Consider the following 20,306-nt stretch of genomic DNA (forward strand, 5'->3'; position numbering starts at 1 on the left):
TAAAATATGTTGTCAGTTCAAATTCACAGTAATTTTATACATTTTGCCAGCAGTGTACGTGAATAGACCATCTATGAGAGTTCCAATCTTCATGAAAATCACGCGGCAATCCCGAACAGAATCAAAATATTTATCACAGATCATCCGTTTGCAGTAGACCATCGCATAAGTAATGTGATTTTTTCGGTATACATGTTGGATGAGAATAAACGATTTTTTATGGGCGTTACATATTTTCTGAAATTTTTTAAAAACTGAGCAGGCGGCTGGATTTGTCTTTAAAAAACTTCCACTTCTCGAGATATTCCAGAAAATATGTCTTCGATTCCCAGCTTCAAAATCGGTGTGTGCGGGTTCGATATGTCCCCTTGTTAGAGCAATAGAGAAGTAGATAAATAGATAGATTTGTTACTAGAATTTGCAACATACAATTCTTCTAATATTTCTCTTCCTTTTTATGCCCATGTTACATCTAACTTAACCTAGCCTTATCTTTACTTCATCTTAACTTAATTTACTTACCCCAGTCTTAAACCAACTTAACATCTAACTTAATCTACTTTCGCCGAAAGCTGTAGAGAAGTAATTTCTTCGATTTTCTGAAGTTTTCCTTACTACTATTACACTTGGTAACGTTACGCTTGAGTTTGAAAAGACCCGGGCACCACCGGCCAAGGGTTGACACATATTCTATTTTCTCTCATTCTACTCAGGTCTCTACTCCTATTTTATAAAATTCTTCCGACGTCAAAAAGATACTTCAATCACATTGTCCACTTCATCTCTTAAACTAATAATAACACAGTTCGACAGCCTTCTGGACTTGTAACATTTAATAGCCGCTTCTTATAGGTTTCCGTGCGCTCAAAAAGAAGTCAAATTTTGTCGAACTGTATAATCAACTCTGTGTCACCGCTAAATTCTCATCGCTTCCACCTTAAACGTTTGTAATAAATAAAATACCCTATCTACCCCATCAATCTATAATACATCATTATCACAAAATCCCCGCGTAAGCCAATATTTATACCAAATGGACAAATAACGTTCGCGTGAAACACTAAATTCTCAGAAAGTGCCCATTGCTTACAGGACGGCCTACTAATTGCCATTGAATGATAGTAATCCGAAAAAATTGGGTAGCGCTAAGCAGAATGTGCGACAAGCGTCTGTGCGCTTGCGAGAAGAAGACGAGGGAGGCCGCGAAGCCCGCCTTCATGAATCCGAACGACGAGAAAGTGAAGGCCCTCGAGGAGGCCTACGCCAAGTTCGCGAAAACCGATAGCACCTCTATGTTGAAAAAACACTTAACCCAGGAGGTGTTCGACCAACTGAAGACACGTATGACCCGCAATGGCTCCACTCTGATGGACGTGATTCAGTCGGGTTTAATGAACCCCGACTCGAACGTGGGCTTGTACGCGGCCGATCAAGAGGCGTACTCCGTTTTCTCTGCTCTCTTCAATCCTGTGATCGAGGAGTATCATGGTAATTTCACGGCGAACGACGTTCATCCGCAGCTGGACTGGGGGAATCCCGAGGAGCTCGGCGATGTCGATCCCGAGGGGAAGTACGTGGTCTCGACGCGGATTCGCTGCGCCAGGTCGATCGAGGGATATCCGTTAAATCCCACTATGACCGCGGATCACTATATCAACCTCGAGAAAAAGGTATATAAAGATTTAAGGGCCGATTGTAATATGAACGGACTGCTTGATGCCATTGTCGGCTGCGGGGTAGGGGCTGCAGGAGGATAGAATTCGGGTTTAACGCTCGCCGCGGGTTGTCGAAAGAGAAAACGCTTCAGTCGTTTTGGTAACTGTGCTTTGTATTGTGCGATATTCGCTTAAATACTAGGGAAAGCTTATTTTCTTTTTATTATGTATCTACTGTACTCTGGTATCCCTCGTATGTCGGTTTAAGGTATTTCAGGAGAGAATTTTTAGTAATTGGCGGGGTGCTGTGAAATGGGTACTGGGTAGTGGCGGTTTGATTTTGGAGCTTCTTAAAATTGCAGGAAAATAATGAGGTTCAAGCTGTTGAGTAGTAAAAAAATCCACAAAATGTACACCCTCCCTTAAGGGGTGATTCTCCTGTAACAGACCCCGAAATTTAAGATTTTTAAAAAAAAAACTATAATATTGCATTAAACTCTGTTGGAATATAAGGAGGCATATTTAAACTTGCAGAGAATATTTTTTTTCTGCCGATCCTTCTTATTATTTATTAATTATGGTGGAATCACGCAAACTTCTTCGGCGATGTTCGCGCCAGGTGTAGCACCTGTCACAGTCATCTGATTGCTAAAAGAAAAAAAATTTCTTAAAGTTAAATAACTTACGCTGCGACTGGACTTAAAATTTTAATTTTAGTTTTTATGTATAATACTTTTTTCGTCGATATAAAGAAAAATATGAAAAATTTGTCTAAGGAAAATACTGACTTTTTCTTTCAAACGCTATAACTCTTTCAATTTTCCATTTTTTTTCTTTAAAGTGGACCAATCCCAGCGTAAACGATCTAACTTTAAGAAACTTCTATTTTTTTTGCAATCAGAAGACTGTGATGGGTGCTACACATCCCACCAACAGGAGTTACATCGTCGAAGAGGTTGACAAGATTCCACAATAAATACTAAATAATGCCTTCTTATATCCCAAAAGATTTTAATACAATATGACCAACTGTTTTTAAACAACAAATATTAAATATCAGTTACTTTTTGGGCTGTTAGACGAGAATCGCCCCTTAATAAAGGCGGTAATACAAGTATTAACTACAGATTATGAAATAATTAATAAAGAAAATTAAAGGGGCAGAGAAAATGTTAAAGGCGAAAAAGGTGAAGAGCCTGAAAGGTGGATTATAAATTAAATACAGCACCCGATGTTACGGGGAACGATGCTAAGGGGTGGTTAAGAAAGAAAAAATCAACGAGCTTGTTTACATGCACATTTTGCAGTGTAGTAGTGGTTTATAGATTGCACGTTTGCTTTAACTATGTAATATCGTAAATTTTTCGCATCGATGGTTCGAGGGAAAAATTTAATGAAAATAATTTCAGCTGTCTTAGCTGATTAAAATATAAAAGGTAACTTGAAACAGAAGATAAAACGAGTAAGAACTGATTTCTTATAATGGGATTATATAAAAAAGCACAGAGTAATGCTCTTTTTGTGTGAAGCTCTCCTTTCAAGAAAATTAATTGTAAAGGTGCCTGCAGTTTGCTAGCGCAATTAGAAAGAAATGTATCTCAATTCTTCAATTTCTTATTTTGCTGGCTTTTCTAGATTTGGAAATCAGGTCAAATGGAAGATTTATTCTGTAACTTGTGTTTTTCATCCACAAACTTCTTATATACGTTTTTGTTAGATAATAGAAAATTCTAACAGCGAATTTCGTTCCAGTGAAATTAGCATAAATTTAGGGAGCATTAAAAACAGGTAGAGCAGTAAGTTTTTGTTTTAGAAAGAAATGGTCTACGAGGTGAAGTACATCCCAAAACTACGTAAACGGAGTTTTCTGCCTCAAAGTACAAAGTATTCACCGAATCAAAAAATATTTTAAACCCAAATTACTGAGTTTTTAATGTACAATTGCAATGAAATAGGAACATGCCATTTTCAAGAATTTTAAAAAAATTTGCATGCTTAATAACGCCGTGACAAAATATGAATGAGATAATATTTTTAAAATTTTAAAAAATAAAAATTTCTTTTCTCTAATTGATTCGACATCCACAACTGAGTTAGTTTTGTCTACAAGATTTTTTAACTGAGGTTAATAGTAGAAATATTACTTTAGTCTTTAAATGTAGATAAATTCTATAGGCACGTTTTATTCAAAACTAAAAAATGCGTGTCGAATTACTTTCAATGTTCTCAAAATGTACTTAGGTTTAGATAAAAATTGTATTGTAAGTAGTCTGCAGTACTTTTCAATATGCTCAAAAATTACATATTTAATTATTTTCCCAATTCGGTTCCCAAGTGCAAGTGCATTTCACTAACTTTTGTAAATCAGAGGTGTTGCAGATAAATAATCCGTTTCTTGTAAAGCCAGCAAAAATCATTCCGTCTAACTTACATATCTGTTTCCTTATAAAAAAAATAACGCGCATTTCATAATAACGTTCTGTCGGGTATGATAAATTCCATGGTATAGCACCCAGCGCGCACAGAATTTTTGAAAAACTCCAGCAAAACATTCTCCGCTTTCCATCTTTTCCCCCGCGAAATTCAAACGTAAAGCCGTGGCGGCTGAAAAAGAGCACCGAACAACTCCCGCCTAAAAATCTTTTTTTTTCCACGCAGCTATTATTACCGCCCGGGAAGAGGAGACGCATAAAATTCTCGGTTCGTTCGCGTCTGACTTAATTCGGAGCGCGTCAACGGCCGAAAAAACAACTCGCAATGGCTGCACGGGCCGTACGGCTCGTTTACCCGCGGAAGTGTTTAAATCAGGGCACAATGTGCGCACAGCTAATTGATTTCTGCCAGTAGAAAATTCACTGGCTCCGCCGAGGAAAGATAATTGCTTTTTCTAATCGCGTTTTATCCGCTCCGTTGCCGACGCTTACGCGCTCCCCGGGGCGACTTGGAAACAGAGAGAAAAATGTATAAATCCGACAACAAACTGCTGAAATGGCTTTTCTAATCTGTTTACGCCCGTGAATCTTCCGCGGTTGCAGGTGAAAGAGGTCCTAATGTCGTTGGCGGGCGAGCTGAAAGGGACTTATCACGCGCTCGCCACGATGGATAAACAGACGCAGCAGCAGCTCATAAACGATCACTTTCTATTCAAGGAGGGCGATCGATTTTTGGAGGCAGCCAACGCCAATAGGTTCTGGCCAGCCGGTGAGTAATGATTTACGCGTCCCTCTCTTTCGTCGCCAACTTTCCCCGAGCAACCTAGATGGATCGATCGGGCAGCGCCTTTAAAACTATTCGAAATCTATCATTCGACGGATTCTCCAGCGGATTGAAAACGATTGAAATCGTTGCATCGGCGCCGACCCGCCGCGGCACATGTTTCATAAACTATAGTTTAAAGTCAACCGTGAGTCCGATAGAAACATGTTCGCCAGCCGAGTACTTCAGTCTGTGCCCCAAGTCAACTTTAACCTTGAAATTACTTTAAAACGTTTAGAATAATAATAATAATAATTCGTCTTTATTGCATCGCAAAATTTACATCGAGTTAACCCTTACTATCACGATTCTTTTATTTTACCTGTAAAACTCAGGATCCATTATCGGTGGATTTTTATCCACACTTCATCGTAAAAAGCAAAAAATTCCTAGTATAACTATTTTTTTTTATAAATGAAGGAATCTGAATATAATACCAGTGTTACGTCAGGCATAAAGGCGCCTATGTATTATAACTTTAAGCCAATGCTCGGTTTTGCAGAAAACCGAAATAACTGAGAGGAAAAATTAGCAGTTACCTGGTACTTTCAGTGGTCCTGGCGAAACTGAGGATCAATAATACGAGACTGTGTATTACAATAGAATTTCTACGGATGTGTTTCTATCCTAAGGACATCTGTTATATATAGTATTAGGAAAGTAACGCTTTAAAGTTCACGAAGAAGCCCCGCAATGGCGCGCACGATTTTTTCAATTCGCGTAACACCCGTGTTACACTATGATACTAAGGGTTAATTGCGGGACGAATAAGCGAGGTTCAGCATTCCCTGCTGTTTTACAAACTAACCGCATCATGTTATATGCAACGTGCGAAGACAGCGGCTGTTAGGAACGAACAGGTGTGATCCTTGTCACCGTCACTTTTTTTTTCTATCAAGTTCACCGTAGGATGGCTTCGGCAGCGGTTGGCTACTGGAGCAGTTGGAGGTGTCTAGGGAACTTATAACGGAAGTTTGGCAACACGAAAATTGGAAAAAAAATCTGAAACTTCAGAAATGTAGCTTAAGTGATGTTAATAATGTAACTATTTTTTTTATTCTTTAATAAAACGGTCCTAAGGGTGAAAACACCCCCTCGAAGAAATTCCGAGTTGTCATTATCCTGAAAATCTGTCGAGCCGTAAAAGATATTGAAAATAAGTTCAATTCAAAGTTATAGGCTTTCGATATCCTAAAATATGGCGATAAAGGATTGTCGAAAGAAAGGGTGGTGGGGATGAATTTTGAAAAAATAATGTTTTTCGCAAATTTTTTATCGCTGCTTTTTAGGACGTAAAAACCATAGAATTTTGAATTTAACTTCATTTTGATATATTTTATAGTTTCGTAGATATTCACGATAAAACTAAACTATTGTAGGTTTTCCCGCAGTGGAACTCGGGAGGAATTAGGCGTCACTTTGTTCTAGGTAGAAAATAATGATATATACATTGTTACATATAAACTAAGGTGCAATAAGTGAACAAATAGAAACGTGTGTCGCACGGAGGAAGCGTTACTAACGACGTAAAGTGTGGCAACGGCACACGACGCAAGCGGCCGGAAGGGGGTCCCAGCATCCCCGTGTACATATCGGGAGGAGGCGCGGGAGCTACGAACTCCAACATAAACACCCACCATTTCTTCGAAGGGATGTTTTCACACTTAGGACAGTTTTATTGCCGAATTAAAAATAGTTACGTTATTAGAATGACTTGTGCTACATTTCTGCAAAGTTTCAGCATTTTTATTACTAAACATATTTTTGCATTTTCTGGTTGTCGAACTTCTCTCGTTAAATCTTCCCTTGTTAAATCTTGCATTAGACTCTGCATTGTTTCGATGAGCAATGCATGCCCTTGAAATTTAGTCTCATCCTTTATCAACATCTTGTATGCAGAATGAAGTCATCACTTATAATATTATCACCTCGATTTACATCAATGTTAATATCTGTAGCGAAAAATGGGTTAAACTAAAGTTACATGGTTTTAAGGTTTTAAGATGGATTAAACGAGTTTTTCTAGGTTGAGGCACTTCAAACATTTGAAGTTGATCTTTGTCTATTTAAATGGAAACACATGTTTCTTTGAGAGCAGTATTGTGATATTTTTTTTTTTGATTGAAATGCATTTATTGACTTGCTATTAATTCTAGGACTTTGGAGGAAAAGGTAATAATTTAAGGCTAGACCAAAGTCTTTTGGATTTCTAATACATATACTTAATAAAGTACTTCAAAAATCCATTCACTCTGGAAATTGTACGTAGGTAATACATTTGTATGTCCTTATATCCTCACATTGAGTATGTTTCATCTCTCTGTTTAATGAATGATCATTTTATTCCCCCACTTGCTGATAATTTCGCAAAACTATTATACAAATATAATACAAGTGCTATTGTTTTAACTAAGGATGGAGCGTGGTTTTACAATTCTGTTTGAAGGTTTTTCGTAGTACTCCCGTTCAATTTATTCGCCAGTTCAACTTGTTGTAATCGGTCGGAGCTCACGTAAAACATTCAATTACAATGCCTCGAGTTCCTTCAGCTCGTTTGAAAACATTAATCCCTGGTAAGCCGAACGGTCGAAATTGGGGGTTCAAGTTTAAACGAAGATTAAGCCGAAAGTTTCTAGGATTAAGGCACATTCGAGGAAGGACAGGTTAGTGAAATGGCGAGTTGACGAATGTTACGACTGGTGCCCGCAATTTCCCGATCTTTGCCCTCCATTTTCTTCGCCGCATTTAATGTCCAATTGTTAGCGACTTTTAAGTTTGTTTAAAGAAAAATAAGTATCCTTGAGACCCTAACACTTGTCATTCTGAGGAACAAAATTGGACGCGTACACTGCAGTGAAGAATTGGTTCATATAAATTAAATATTTTCTAAAAAAGGCACATAAAATAGACTTTCTATTATTATACCCTGTTTTTATAATAATGCTTAATTTTTATTCAACTATGTATATTGAAAGACACGATTGAATTATATTGCAGGAATGCAAGTCTGATTACTTAGTTTGCATATCTGTGTGTACAGTGATATTAGAATATTTATTACTAAACTTTGTGCACTGACTTTATAATGGCTATTTAATTCGTTTTCGATTTAATAATATTTGATATAAATTTTCTGTGACTACAAATAATTTTCTATTTTCCATTTATCATTAACATGTCTCAAATTCATACGTCATTCTAAGTTTTAATATTTGGTATTTGTGACCAACAATTCTTAACTGACTAACTAATTGCATTTAGTATTTTTTGATGATTGTAATTATTTTAAACGGTACTTAAATTAGATGGTAAATGACAAATTAACAACAAGTTCTTATCAAAGTCCAGCTGAAAAATTATTTCTCGTTTATTTCGCTGTATATATTGTTTACCACTATTCCTTAATATTTTTCTTTCGTTGTCTTCTAGCCTTCTAGCTTTCGTTATCTTTCCATTTATTCTCACGACGAGAACGTGTTTTACCACTTATTTTGCTTCGTATAAATGATTAATTTCTCTACATATCTGTTATCTGCATCTTGAAAACAATGTAAGATCTATTACGTGTTTCCAAGGAGCCCAGTAAATCGAAACACATACTCGAAAATGTTGTTACTATTGGTTGCCTTGTAGATGTAGCATGTCAGAAAGCTGGCTAAGGGTCTTCTGTTTAACTGAATTTGCATTAGTGATTTTCATCATGATGGCCTTGGGAAATCTCTTTGCTGCTGAGATTAAATGGCTCAAAAGGGTTAAGGGATATTAAACCGCTTAGGGTATGTTTGAGGGAGAATCAGCCATTCGATGAGAGTTTTCAATGATAATTAAAGCCATCCCCAGATTTCCAGCTCCTCCTAAACACCTCATTAATTATGTGACCTCTAATACGGAATTTAGTATTAGTAAATTTATGCATAAGTACTATATTTATGGTTAGAAATTAATAAAAAAAAAACCTGCAGCTTTTTCAAAGATGCATCAAAACATGGCCAAAATTTCAGATGAATCGAAACGCTGGTTTCTTAAAAAAAAAAATATCCCACATATTGCTATGCTTTTAGCTCAAAGAATAGGATTCCCTTTAAGGATTTTACATCATAACAAGATCAGATTCCAATATCAAAGCTTATTCTGAGGTGTGCATCAATGAAACTATAGCGTTAACTTATCGCAACGTCGAGTGGCTCCCAGATTACTTACTATATCTTTGAAAGTCACAATACCTGTGAAACTAGTGCCTCTTAGAAGCAGCAAACAAGTTGCAGACTATAGAAGTTGATTAAAAGTGGCCTAAATATGGCGCAATTCCAATCAAACGCGATGAAGGTGTCAATTTTGACACACGAGGAAATTGCATTTTATCACAGCCGATGGTCGGTGACACAATTGAATCCGATATGATGTTAAATTGGTAATCTTTTGAGCACTCGTTCTTCTAGCAATATAATCCCTTTTAATCCCTTCCACGTTTACCGGTTCCCCTGAATCCGTGTTTCTCTCTTTGAATGGCGCAATCTGTCCAGCATTCGTTTCGCAAGCACATAAAATAGTTATCCTAAAAGCTTTTCTATACAATTTCAAGCGGATATAATTGAACATTCCATTTTCCTCTTTCGATTGCCGTGTACGGGGGTGCCTGTCGCTTTTGTTTCTTTGATCTCCTCTAATAACAGCTGGCTTTCGTTACTGGCCGCTGCCGTTGCTTGTTATTTACGAACAGTTGGTACCTTCGGGCGTTATTGTTCGATTTTCTTTTTTTCCCCTTATTTTTCGACGCTACGCTCCCAGAGAGAATCGAATTACGACGAGGCATGAACTTTGCTCCATGCGTTGCTGTTACGTCCCGTTAATCTTTCTCTGCCCGAGATTGATTTCAATCGAACCTTCCATCCCTTGGAACGTTTCAAGCGAGGGAATCTTCGCTGAGACTCGTTCGGGGGATTTTCCATCGCTGAGCTCGCTTTTCTGATATGGATTTTTAAGGCTTCCATTTCAAACTTCTTCACCCTCCGAGGTTTTTAATTACCTATATTATCGCTAATAAGTGTTCTTCCACTCGTACAAACAAAGTTTAAGTAGACGTAGAAGATGTAAGATAAGACAAACTGTAGAACTAGGAAGATCATATTTATTTGAGGAGAATATTTAATTAACGTGACTTGTTCGATTTTAAATTTAGTTTCAGCTATGTTGGTGCCTCTGTTTTTTAAACGTTCTCGGCCATGGGTGTTATCTTTAAACCTTCCAACTTATCCGTAGAATGGTTATAATAAGTGTACCCTTTGATTTGCTGGCTTCTGAATAATATTACTGTCATTAGAAAGAGATGAAATATTAAGTATATCATTGAACTACAAAATATTCTTACATTTGACGACACACATTTGATTGAGAATGTAAATAATTGGAAAACATGACACAACAATGTAGCAGTCAATGTGTTAGTGATAGAAAAGTATGATTGTTTTAAAAGCAATTTCTTTATTTTTCTTACTGTTAGTTTTCGTCATGTTTATCGATAAAGAATTTAATTTAATTTGATTGGTACCTCTTTTATGTGGAGGCAAATTGTATCAATGAAAATTAATAGTTAATTAAGAAAAATTCAAAACTGACATGTCTTTTAGCTGTACAGGTGTATGTAACCACTTAATTTCGTGGGGTTTAATTAAATGTAGGTATTTAGAATCGTTGAACGGTTGAGCTTCTTTTGAAATTTCTTGCATGACATTTGCAAAATGGTACCAACGAGCTTCATCCGTCTTCAAATGTAAACTGTTGACTGCAAGCATTCGGGTTAACCATGGATTAATGCTTCTACGACCTCTGTTTGAGTTTACTGCAAAATAATGGCAATCTTAGCTTTAAGCTTGATAATTCATGAATATTTGCAAAAACATACACGGATTTATACATGAACAGATATATATTAATAATCTTACTCAATCGATGCACTTAACAGACGAGTGGGTACCGAAGAATGTACATATTCTAAGAAGTGAACATTAATTTAAAGCAAAATATTATTCATGAAAATTATTGAAATATGACCATATATTTTGCATATTGCATTGTAATCGCGGTAAAAGCTTGATGGGTATATAAATATTGTGTTAATATGCTAAAAGCTGAGGAAGATATGATATTTTTATTCCTCAGCCACTGTTTGTTCTCGAGACAACCATCATGTAACCAAGGCAATTGTCTCCTAGGTAAAGACACCTGGGTATTACTAATGCTACCCTGATTTTTAACTCGCCTCGTGTGTTCTGAAGTACCTAAATGTGTTTGTACCCCATTTTTCGACGATTGAAATGACCATACACAGTTGAGGTTATAATAAAAAGCTACTGGCAAAAAAATAGGAAGGGTTTCATTTTTGTTGTAGGAAGGGAGTAATGGATTTTCGAAATAGTAAATCTCTAATATTATGTTTGATGTAAAAATGGTTTATTTACAGATGGTGAATTTGTAGGAAAATTGGAAATGTAATGTTAGTCGCGTTTGCACGAAGTATGATACCTATATTCTGATTATCGAGAGTTGAGACCTGAGGCGGGTCCCTCGGACGGAGCGTGGTTAAGGAGGAACCAATGGTACGCTACGCCGCACGCAATCCATAGCGTACCATTGGTTTCTCCTTAACCACGCTCCGTCCGAGAGACCCGCCTCAGGTCTCAACTCTCGAAAATCAGACTATAATAGTGACACGTGTCTGACCACGTACTGGGCTTTTCTACTTGTTTGCTTTATAGTGTACAGAAACTGTACGCTTTAAACTGGGTTACAAGTAAGCAACCATTAGTGAACAGCTGATTTTGAAACTGAACAGGGAATAATTTTTAAAATTCCTTGTTTCCTTTTCGCAATGAGAATGGAACGCTTTTTACCTTTACTCACTATCTCTCGATTACGATTTGGTTACTTGTTTGGAATAGACTACAGAATGAATATTTAAAAATATACACATTTTACCATTTTAGTTAAATTAATTGAGTTATTGCTGTCAGGTAACAGAAAGATAGTTTACCTATATGCATGTATTAAATAAGAAAGCTTGTATTGAAACTGAAAATATAACAGTTTATATTTCGAACGTATGTGAAATAGATGTCTGTTTTTTGGTGTATCTATCAAAGTCTCCTTTGAAGTTTATGAAATATTTGACGGGTTTGTCACAAATATTTAGATACCTTTCATCCAGATTTAATATTTAACTTAATTCGATTTATATAAGATACCGATGGAATAAAACAAAATACTAAAAATCATTTATATCAGAACCACCTTTTCACCAGATACGCCTTTTCGAAATAACACGGCAGAATTTAAATTAAATTAATAAAAGGAAAATTTAATTAATACTATCCTGCGATGTCTTTGAGCGCCTCGTTCAGTTTCAAACATATTGGGGATGCTGCATTTGCTTTTACGAGTTTTGCTCCATCTCTTTACTAAATATGTTAGGTGCAGGAAAGAATTCTGGGTTTCTGATTTTGCAGTCTATAAAATGACTTGAGACTGAGATTTCGTCCCGCTATTTCGGTCGTTTACAGCGTGGACGTTCACTTGCTGTTGTTGTGGACATCGACATCAGTTGATTAATGTAAGTAATGAATTGCAGAGGAGTAGACCATCTATTGGTCAGAGAAGCCGCAAAGTCATGTTGCTGCACGAGAACGCTCGAACACATGCTGCTCAAGCGACGAAAGAAGTAATCTTCAGTTTAGGCTGGGAAATTCTTCCGCACGCGGCACACTCGCCAGACTTAGCTCCAAATGATTACCACTTGTTTGGGTCATTATAACATTACCCTGCCGATACACACTTCAACACAGTTGACTATGCCCAAAAACGTGTCGATGCTTTTATCGCTTCAAAGCCACCAAGTTTCCGCCGCGATGGAATCCGCATGCTGCTCGAAAGATGGAGAAAAGTCATTGGTAACAGCGGAGAATATTTTAATTATTGGGCTTATTTCAATAATTTTAAAATGCAGATCGAAATTTTCCGAAAAAAGCACAGGACTCTTTTCTACACCTAATACTTAGTACTTGCTATTCCCCTCGATTAATTTGATGCTATGAATATGTATCAAGCTTGAATCTATTACGAATAGCTAGCATTATCGTTACGAGATTGAAAAACCAAGATACGCCGCGGAAGAACTGCGCCACGTTTAAAGAAAACTTTCCAGACTTCGCTGGGTTACTTCGTTTCTACACAAGTTCCTTGTAAACAGCAGCGTGAACCCCAGTACACACGTATACCCGTGTCACGGCCAGAATGGAACATTAATAATTCAATTCCGCGGTGCTCGAGGCGAATAGAAACAAGCGGCACGGTACGCAGTCGGTGAACCGCCCTTCGATTACATTTACATCGCTACGAGATTTCCCCTGTACTGCATGCGTTGTCGGGCAATTTGTTACGTAACGTAGGCCAAGGAAACGAGGAAAGATGATCGACCGTGTCATCACGTCCACGCGTATTGCTCCCCCTTCCCCGTTTTTTTTAACTCTACGGGTTTCGAATCACTATGAACAAGCGAAGTACGGAGGTTTTATTTAAAAAATCAAATTTAAACAGTAGTAAGGGAGTTTCTGGTTTACATGGTCAAAAAGTGAGTGTTTCCTGCGAATTCTTTTGAAGGAACTAAAACAGATATCCATGTGGAGGATTTTGCATCATGTTTATTAACATTTGTAATATCAAATTATATTTTTGCTAATGAAGAAGCATTTAATGTCCGCTGTCTGGGTGAATTCTATTTGACCCGAGTGTCTGTTGCACCCCAAATTAGCGAGAAAAATAATTTTTTTAAAATATCTCTTGAACAAGTAGGTCGATCGACTTGAGCTCTTTATTTTTAACCCTTAGCCACACTGGCCAAATTTGGCTACACAACTACACCCGCGGGGTAGTTTTGTATACCAAATTTTAATAAGAGTTTTAACTGATTTGAAACTTACACAGTTGGTGTATTTTGGTTGGGTGTAATAGTTAAACATTCTGAAGCTGAAAGATAATCATTTATTACAAATATAACAGAAGAATACATGGTGGCGCGACAATGTTGCATGTGCCACGCGAGAAATATTTGCGTAGCTGTGTGCAGTGGGGTACGTTTGTACCCCGCCAGTGAAAACATATTTTTTAAATACGCTGGAAAAACTATCCATTTCTTTGCGGATTTTCGAAAGTTTTCCTTCTAAAGCACAAAAACATTTTTTTTTTAAAAATCGGTACGCGCAACGGAAAAAAAATTTGATTTCAGAGTTGCCGTTTCAAAGATACCCTTTCGATCAGCGACCTATGTTTTCTTATGATGTGTCTAGAAGATTAACTGTATATGAAAATCTATGCATGTTTTTCTATTCATTTTTTTATAGCCTCTTCAGACATTGTACTAAAGATAGGTAATAAGTATTTTATATGAAAGCTGTAAGTTATTCCTAAACAAAATCTTAAAGAAAGGCTCATTTTTCCAGCCGCCACAGTGGTGTTCCCCCTTAATGTCTGGACATTGGGAGTAACAGTCGAACCTAGTGCTACTGTAATTTAACTATGGCTTTTTTTCTCATGTATGGATTACTTAGCACAAATCAAAACTCTGAATTCGATTTTCTCGCCACATTCTGAATAGTGCATCCACTATGTCTAATACCTTATTATACATGGTGCGCGCTAACTATGCAAAATTTGATAGAAATCGGTGGCCCAAACATTATGCACTCCCCTCGCGAGTCCATTATGCGGATTTAAAAGCACGTAGTGAATAATTGAATATGAAATTTTGCGATTATTTTCGACGTACATATACTTTGCTACTTCCATAGTACGACCACTCGAAACTTTGAACATCGAGTCCTTGCAACAGAAACGCCATATATTTTACAACGGAGCAATAAAGCAAAAGAAGCTCTTTTTGAAATAAAGATAAATATATCACTTCCCCTCATCTAATATACAAAGTTAGCTCTATTTCTAATTTCTCGATAACTATTAACGATAGCGGTCCCAAAATTCGTCACTGCGACGCGTGGAAGATTTCTCGATGGCTCATGGTTTGGAGGAGAACCTGCATCGTGTCTCTGAAAGTTTAACGGAGAGAAATAACTCTCCTTCCCCTCCACTCTCCTTCTTTTCCCCACTTCTCTTCAGCCTCCCCTCCCCCCCCCCTCTGCCCTTTTGGCACAACTCTCCGTTCCCCTCCGTTCCTCTATCGGTGTATCGGTTTTTCCAGGCAGAGGAATATTTTTTAACGAGGCCAAAACTTTTCTCGTCTGGTGCAACGAGGAGGATCACATGCGTTTGATATCGATGGAGAAGGGTGGGAACTTGACGTCCGTGTACTCGAGGCTTGTTAAAGCGGTTTCCGATGTCCAGAAGAAAGTGGAATTCTCGCGGCACCAGAGACTCGGTTACCTCACATTCTGCCCGACCAACCTGGGGACCACCATCAGGGCCTCCGTTCACATACGTCTGCCGAAAGTGAGCGCGGATTATGCGAGATTCGAACAAATCGCGGACATGTACAATCTTCAGGTGAGAAACGAAATTGTTCCCTTTCCTTATTCACACCCGCCCGGCCACGAGATCAGCATATTTAAAGTAGTTATGCGCGCATGGCGCCCCCTACGAGTAACTTGCTCCCTCGGAACTGTTGCCTTTCTACTGCGCAGGGTGCGCCGTTAAGATGGACCTCCGCGAATATCTTCGAAACCGTTGATGATAGTGGAGAAATATTTAAAATATAAATCGAGGGGCTCCAGGGGAGATATAATTCGATGTCAGTAGCTTTTTTGTAGGTGGACGTGTAGAGGAAATGTGAGGTCAACTTTGTTTTCTTATGTGGAATCATATATGCTTTTTATGAAACTAGGTTAAAGTTCCCGGCGTTGCCCGGGTTATGTACCTTTTTCGGTGAAGGGGAGGGAGTTTTTAAAATGATTTCTTAGCGAGCACCTAGAGCAGTGGTGGCGAACCTATGACCCGCGGGTCAAGCACTGACCGACGAAGGCTTTTTAAATGACTCACGTGTTGATTTTTATAAACTTATTTTTTATATCATAAAAGAGAAAACAGATAATCGAAAAAATTCTATGGATGTAGGTATTTCTGCCCTAAGGACACTTGTTAATAGTAAAGTAACGCTTTAAAGTTCATGAAAAAGCCCCCAAATGGCGCGCATGATTTTTTCAATTCGTGTAACACCCGTGTTACACTAAGGGTTAATAGAAAAATAGAAACAATTGGTACATAAAGAGACTATGTTGCTAGTAGGAAGTTTTACCTTAAAGCAGTATCTTTAGAGTTATTGACTGACAGAAAATATTAAATGCATTATAAAGGTTAAATTACAAGAAAAAGTATTCAATTTTCACGTCAATATCGCCAAGTACCCTCCACTGTTACAAACCTGACGAAACGAACGCAACAAGTTTCAGAATCAGATTAACGTCAATCAATCTTAACGATAAACATTTCTATCCTATAGGTTATTGACTGAGCGCAACGGTGATGCTGATACAAATCCTAAGTGTATACCTACATCATAAACTATAGTTAGTGGGAATCAAGCATATAAACAACCGGCAATGAATATTCTGCTTGCGAGGAAAATATTTGAACTGCATTTTCACCGCTTGCGGACAAACCGCGTGCAACTAAAATATACAATTTTAGTTCGCCCGTACACAAATTAACCTTTATTTTTCTATTTTTTTTTTCATTCTGTGACCATGTTTTTACCGAATCCTACCACCGCTGGGTAGAAAAGTATAATGTGCTGTTAAATGTAACAGAATGTAGTTGACGCTCCGCAGCAAATACTGCAAGAGGGACGGCCTCGGGTCGCGTAATTTTCTTTTCACAACCATTGAGGGAGCACGTTGATAGAATTTGCTCTTACACGAAATTCGGTGGGATTTCATTTAAATCTATGTATGTAAATGCTGCAATTAAATTAATTTAAAATCTACTTAGCGAATCTAATTTCAATCAATGTCAGCATTTCGGGTGTATAGTGGGGAATATATTAAGTAAACATGCAAGGATCCATTAGTATTTCTAAATTACTCAAATGTTCTTGAGCAATTTTTAAAAAAAATATCTGCAGTTCAGATTCTGATTTGAACATTGAATCAAAAATGTTTACAGTATTGCTGGCAATCGACTAATTGTGTCGGCTTTAATTGACGCGACAGCAATAGTTTATAAGCGACTAGTATTTTTTCTAAATATTAAACTATTTAATATATTGATAATTTTAGAATTTCTGTTAGACGTTTAATATTTTCAAATACCATAAACTTACAAGGGCAGTTTGGCAACTTGGAAATTCAAAAAAATCTGAAACTGCAGAAACTGTGATAAAGAATTTGCGAAATATTTTTTTCCAAATTTATCCTCTCCACCCCTTTTTTGACAATTCATTATGGACAACTTTTTTGGATATCCTTTACAACAGAAGATAGTTACGTTAGTAGCATCACTTAAGCTACATTTCTGCAAATTTACAGATTTTTTTCATTTTCGAGTTGCCGAACTTCCCTTGTTAGTCGTATTTGAAAAAGAGACACATATTCAGCACTTCACAGATATAAGGTGATTTACATTATCCACGTTGCTCTGTTTATGTTTAAAATTATGATCGGACCATTGGTCACTTAATTTTCATTTTCCCCTTGAAAAACAAAACTGATGTTACAGAGGGAATGTGTAATTATTACTACCGTTCGTTTATACAATAACTGTCCAGTAAAATGATAGAATTTCGAGAATTCAATTTCACTGTATTTAAATTTCGTGAATTTTCAACGAACTTCAATCCAGATAATGAAGATATTGAAATGAAACTCGCAAGTGGCTGTTATTTAATTAGATGCAACAGAGAATTTCAATTCTTCAAAATAACTTGCATTCGAAACTATGTTTTGTATGCAGTAGAACTCCGATTACTTGAAGCAATATGTATTTCAGAAACTACATAAAATCTTAAGGGGGGGATTGCGCCTTGTTGGGCCGAAAAATAGGTAATTCTTCGTGAATTTTTTGTACAAAAATGGTTCGACAAATTAATTTGAGGTTTGGCAGGCTGTTTTATTGTATCTTGAACTATTGTTCTGAATTTTTGTACGGAATGAAAACAGCTAAATTTATCAGCAAAAATCGAACATTTTTTTCAAACTGCTGTCATTCTGCTAATTCTTATCGTTAGGGAGCTCTGTGGTTCCAACCATAGCAACAAACATAATAAAGAAAATAATCCTTAGTTATTCCATTTTGTAGCACTAGAACAGTTCCGACACCAACGCCCGTCGGAAAAGAATTTTTCTGAAGAAGCTTGCGCCACCTATATCTATGTATAAAAAATTCTGAGTATTACTTCAAACATTCCTTAATATGCAGGAAAAACGCCAGATAGTATAGCCTTATAGTCTTTATTAAATAAATTCTCAAAGATGGCGTTGAAAAACGGGTAGTTACACTAGAGTACCCCTTGAGGAAAGACACTACTTATGGGACGACCTGATATTAGGTATAACGCTGGTGAATCATTGTATATGAACATACGGGGGGCGTCTACTGAATGGTACCATTAACAATATGTAAAGAAAAAAACGCAGCATCGTAAAAGATGAATGAACGTGATTAAACGATACGTAAAATATTCAGATAAGGGGAACCAGAGGCGAGCACAGCGAGAGCGTAGGAGGAGTTTACGATATCAGCAACAGACGACGGATGGGCCTGACCGAGCGGGAAGTGGTTTTCGAGATGAGGAACGGTGTAATCGAGCTGATCAAACAAGAGAAACAACTGGAGGGAAAGTAGTAACATCCGACGTCGAGAGGTAGAAGTCGTTGAACGTCGATAGTCGCGAACGTTTCATCGATTTCATTCAATTCAATACCACCGTCCCTTGTAATTCTTGTAAATCGAAATATCTAAAACTTTATCGATTAATGTTTCTGTGTACCGGCAACGTGCCCGACCTATACGGTGGTACAGAGGGAAGTTATCGACAAGTTGGACCGACGGCGCTCGTCCATTGCGATACCTGGAGCGTCTATCACATTTTGACCTCTCGAATTCACAGCGAAGAAATATCGATTCGTTATTATCCCTCTGATATCGTTGTTGCGGATTTCCCGATTTTCGATACTCGCCTGCGGAAGATAATCGTGCTCCCCACACGCTGCTGCAAATGTAATGTAATCAACTGAATAAAGAAATCAGTTAAATAAATTTTGAACGGGAGTACAGTTTCTTGAATTAAAAAATTTTATACTAAAATTTATATTTTAGTCCGCGTTCTAATTTTCTTCTGAAGACTATTAGACTAACCAAACACTTTAATTGTAAGTACCTACTGAATAATTATTATCTGTTTATTGTTTTCAAACATAACTGTCAAGTGTTTCCTTGCAATAATATACTGCAGGAATTTTGCAATGCCCACTTTACCGTTCTGGTTATATTTCGGTGAGAGTACAGTCCACGGGGGTACTAGTTTATGGTAAAATTATCCCAAAGTTGATCGTAATGCGCGCATCATTCGAAAGTTAACCGCAGCAGCGGCCACGGTGTATTCTTTCCTTCCTTTGTCTTCTCGCGGTTTCAAAGGCGAACTTCCAAGAACCACGTACCATTTTTCCTTCCTCTTTTACCTTCAAAGATACACTTCCGGACCTTGCGCGCAGCGGACAACTTCTATGTTATTTAACTGCGCGGCGGACAACTTCCATGTTATTTAGCCGGTGCTCTCGACACCATAAGAATGTCGAGAGAGACCACGCGCGCAAGTGTATCTTTGTGCAATGACAATAATGTGAAACGTGACATCAAGCATGTTTTGTGCTTCAGAAGCGGATGAGTTAGTTCGTTGAGACTGTCAATAAGTGCGCGCTGTTGGGTGGTAATAATTCTTGTTAAGTGCAACTTAAATAGAAAATAATAAATTTTTTCAATTCAATTTTCAAAAAGGAATAAACCTATTTTGTAGTGTTTTGTGCCACTGGACGATGTAATTTAACATTATTAAGACGATGCCATCAAAATTTTGCTTCAAGGTCGAAAATGGAAATATGCCTTTTTGAAAAGTCACTAAATCGAAAATTGTCCAAATTTCAATTTGACATTTAATCACTGCTTTAACTCGAATCTAATAGTCAAATTCTGTCCAACTTCCAGTGTAATAATTAAATGTTGTCCTAATTCCAATTTTATGTTTAAGTACTGCCTTAACTCGAATGCAATATTCAAAAACTACCCCACTTCCAGTATAATTCTGAACACTTGAATACTGTCCTAATTCTAATTTGATATTTAAATACTGCCTTAATTCGAATACTACAATATTCGACGAATATTTGTAAGCAGAGCGTTGGA

General features: G+C 37.3%; 1 protein-coding gene across 1 annotated transcript; it reads left to right on the forward strand.

Moving 5' to 3' along the window:
• The first annotated feature begins 1,107 nt into the window (after positions 1 to 1,107).
• Positions 1,108 to 18,890, forward strand: LOC143366864 (arginine kinase). Its single transcript, XM_076808286.1, has 4 exons — positions 1,108 to 1,670; positions 4,691 to 4,856; positions 15,157 to 15,458; positions 18,591 to 18,890. Exons 1-4 carry the CDS (start codon positions 1,116 to 1,118, stop codon positions 18,747 to 18,749), a joined length of 1,182 nt encoding a protein of 393 aa, XP_076664401.1. The 5' UTR covers positions 1,108 to 1,115; the 3' UTR covers positions 18,750 to 18,890.
• Positions 18,891 to 20,306: the final 1,416 nt, after the last annotated feature.

The sequence above is a fragment of the Andrena cerasifolii genome, chromosome 3, assembly GCF_050908995.1.
Source record: "Andrena cerasifolii isolate SP2316 chromosome 3, iyAndCera1_principal, whole genome shotgun sequence".
NCBI classification, from domain to species: Eukaryota; Metazoa; Arthropoda; class Insecta; order Hymenoptera; family Andrenidae; genus Andrena; species Andrena cerasifolii.

Bases quoted from the DNA above. Each gene is read 5' to 3' on its own strand.
- LOC143366864 (XM_076808286.1), top strand. From the start codon at position 1,116: ATGATAGTAATCCGAAAAAATTGGGTAGCGCTAAGCAGAATGTGCGAC. The intron at 1,671-4,690 runs GTATATAAAGAT...CCGCGGTTGCAG, and splicing joins ATATCAACCTCGAGAAAAAG to GTGAAAGAGGTCCTAATGTC. The intron at 15,459-18,590 runs GTGAGAAACGAA...TAAAATATTCAG, and splicing joins CGGACATGTACAATCTTCAG to ATAAGGGGAACCAGAGGCGA.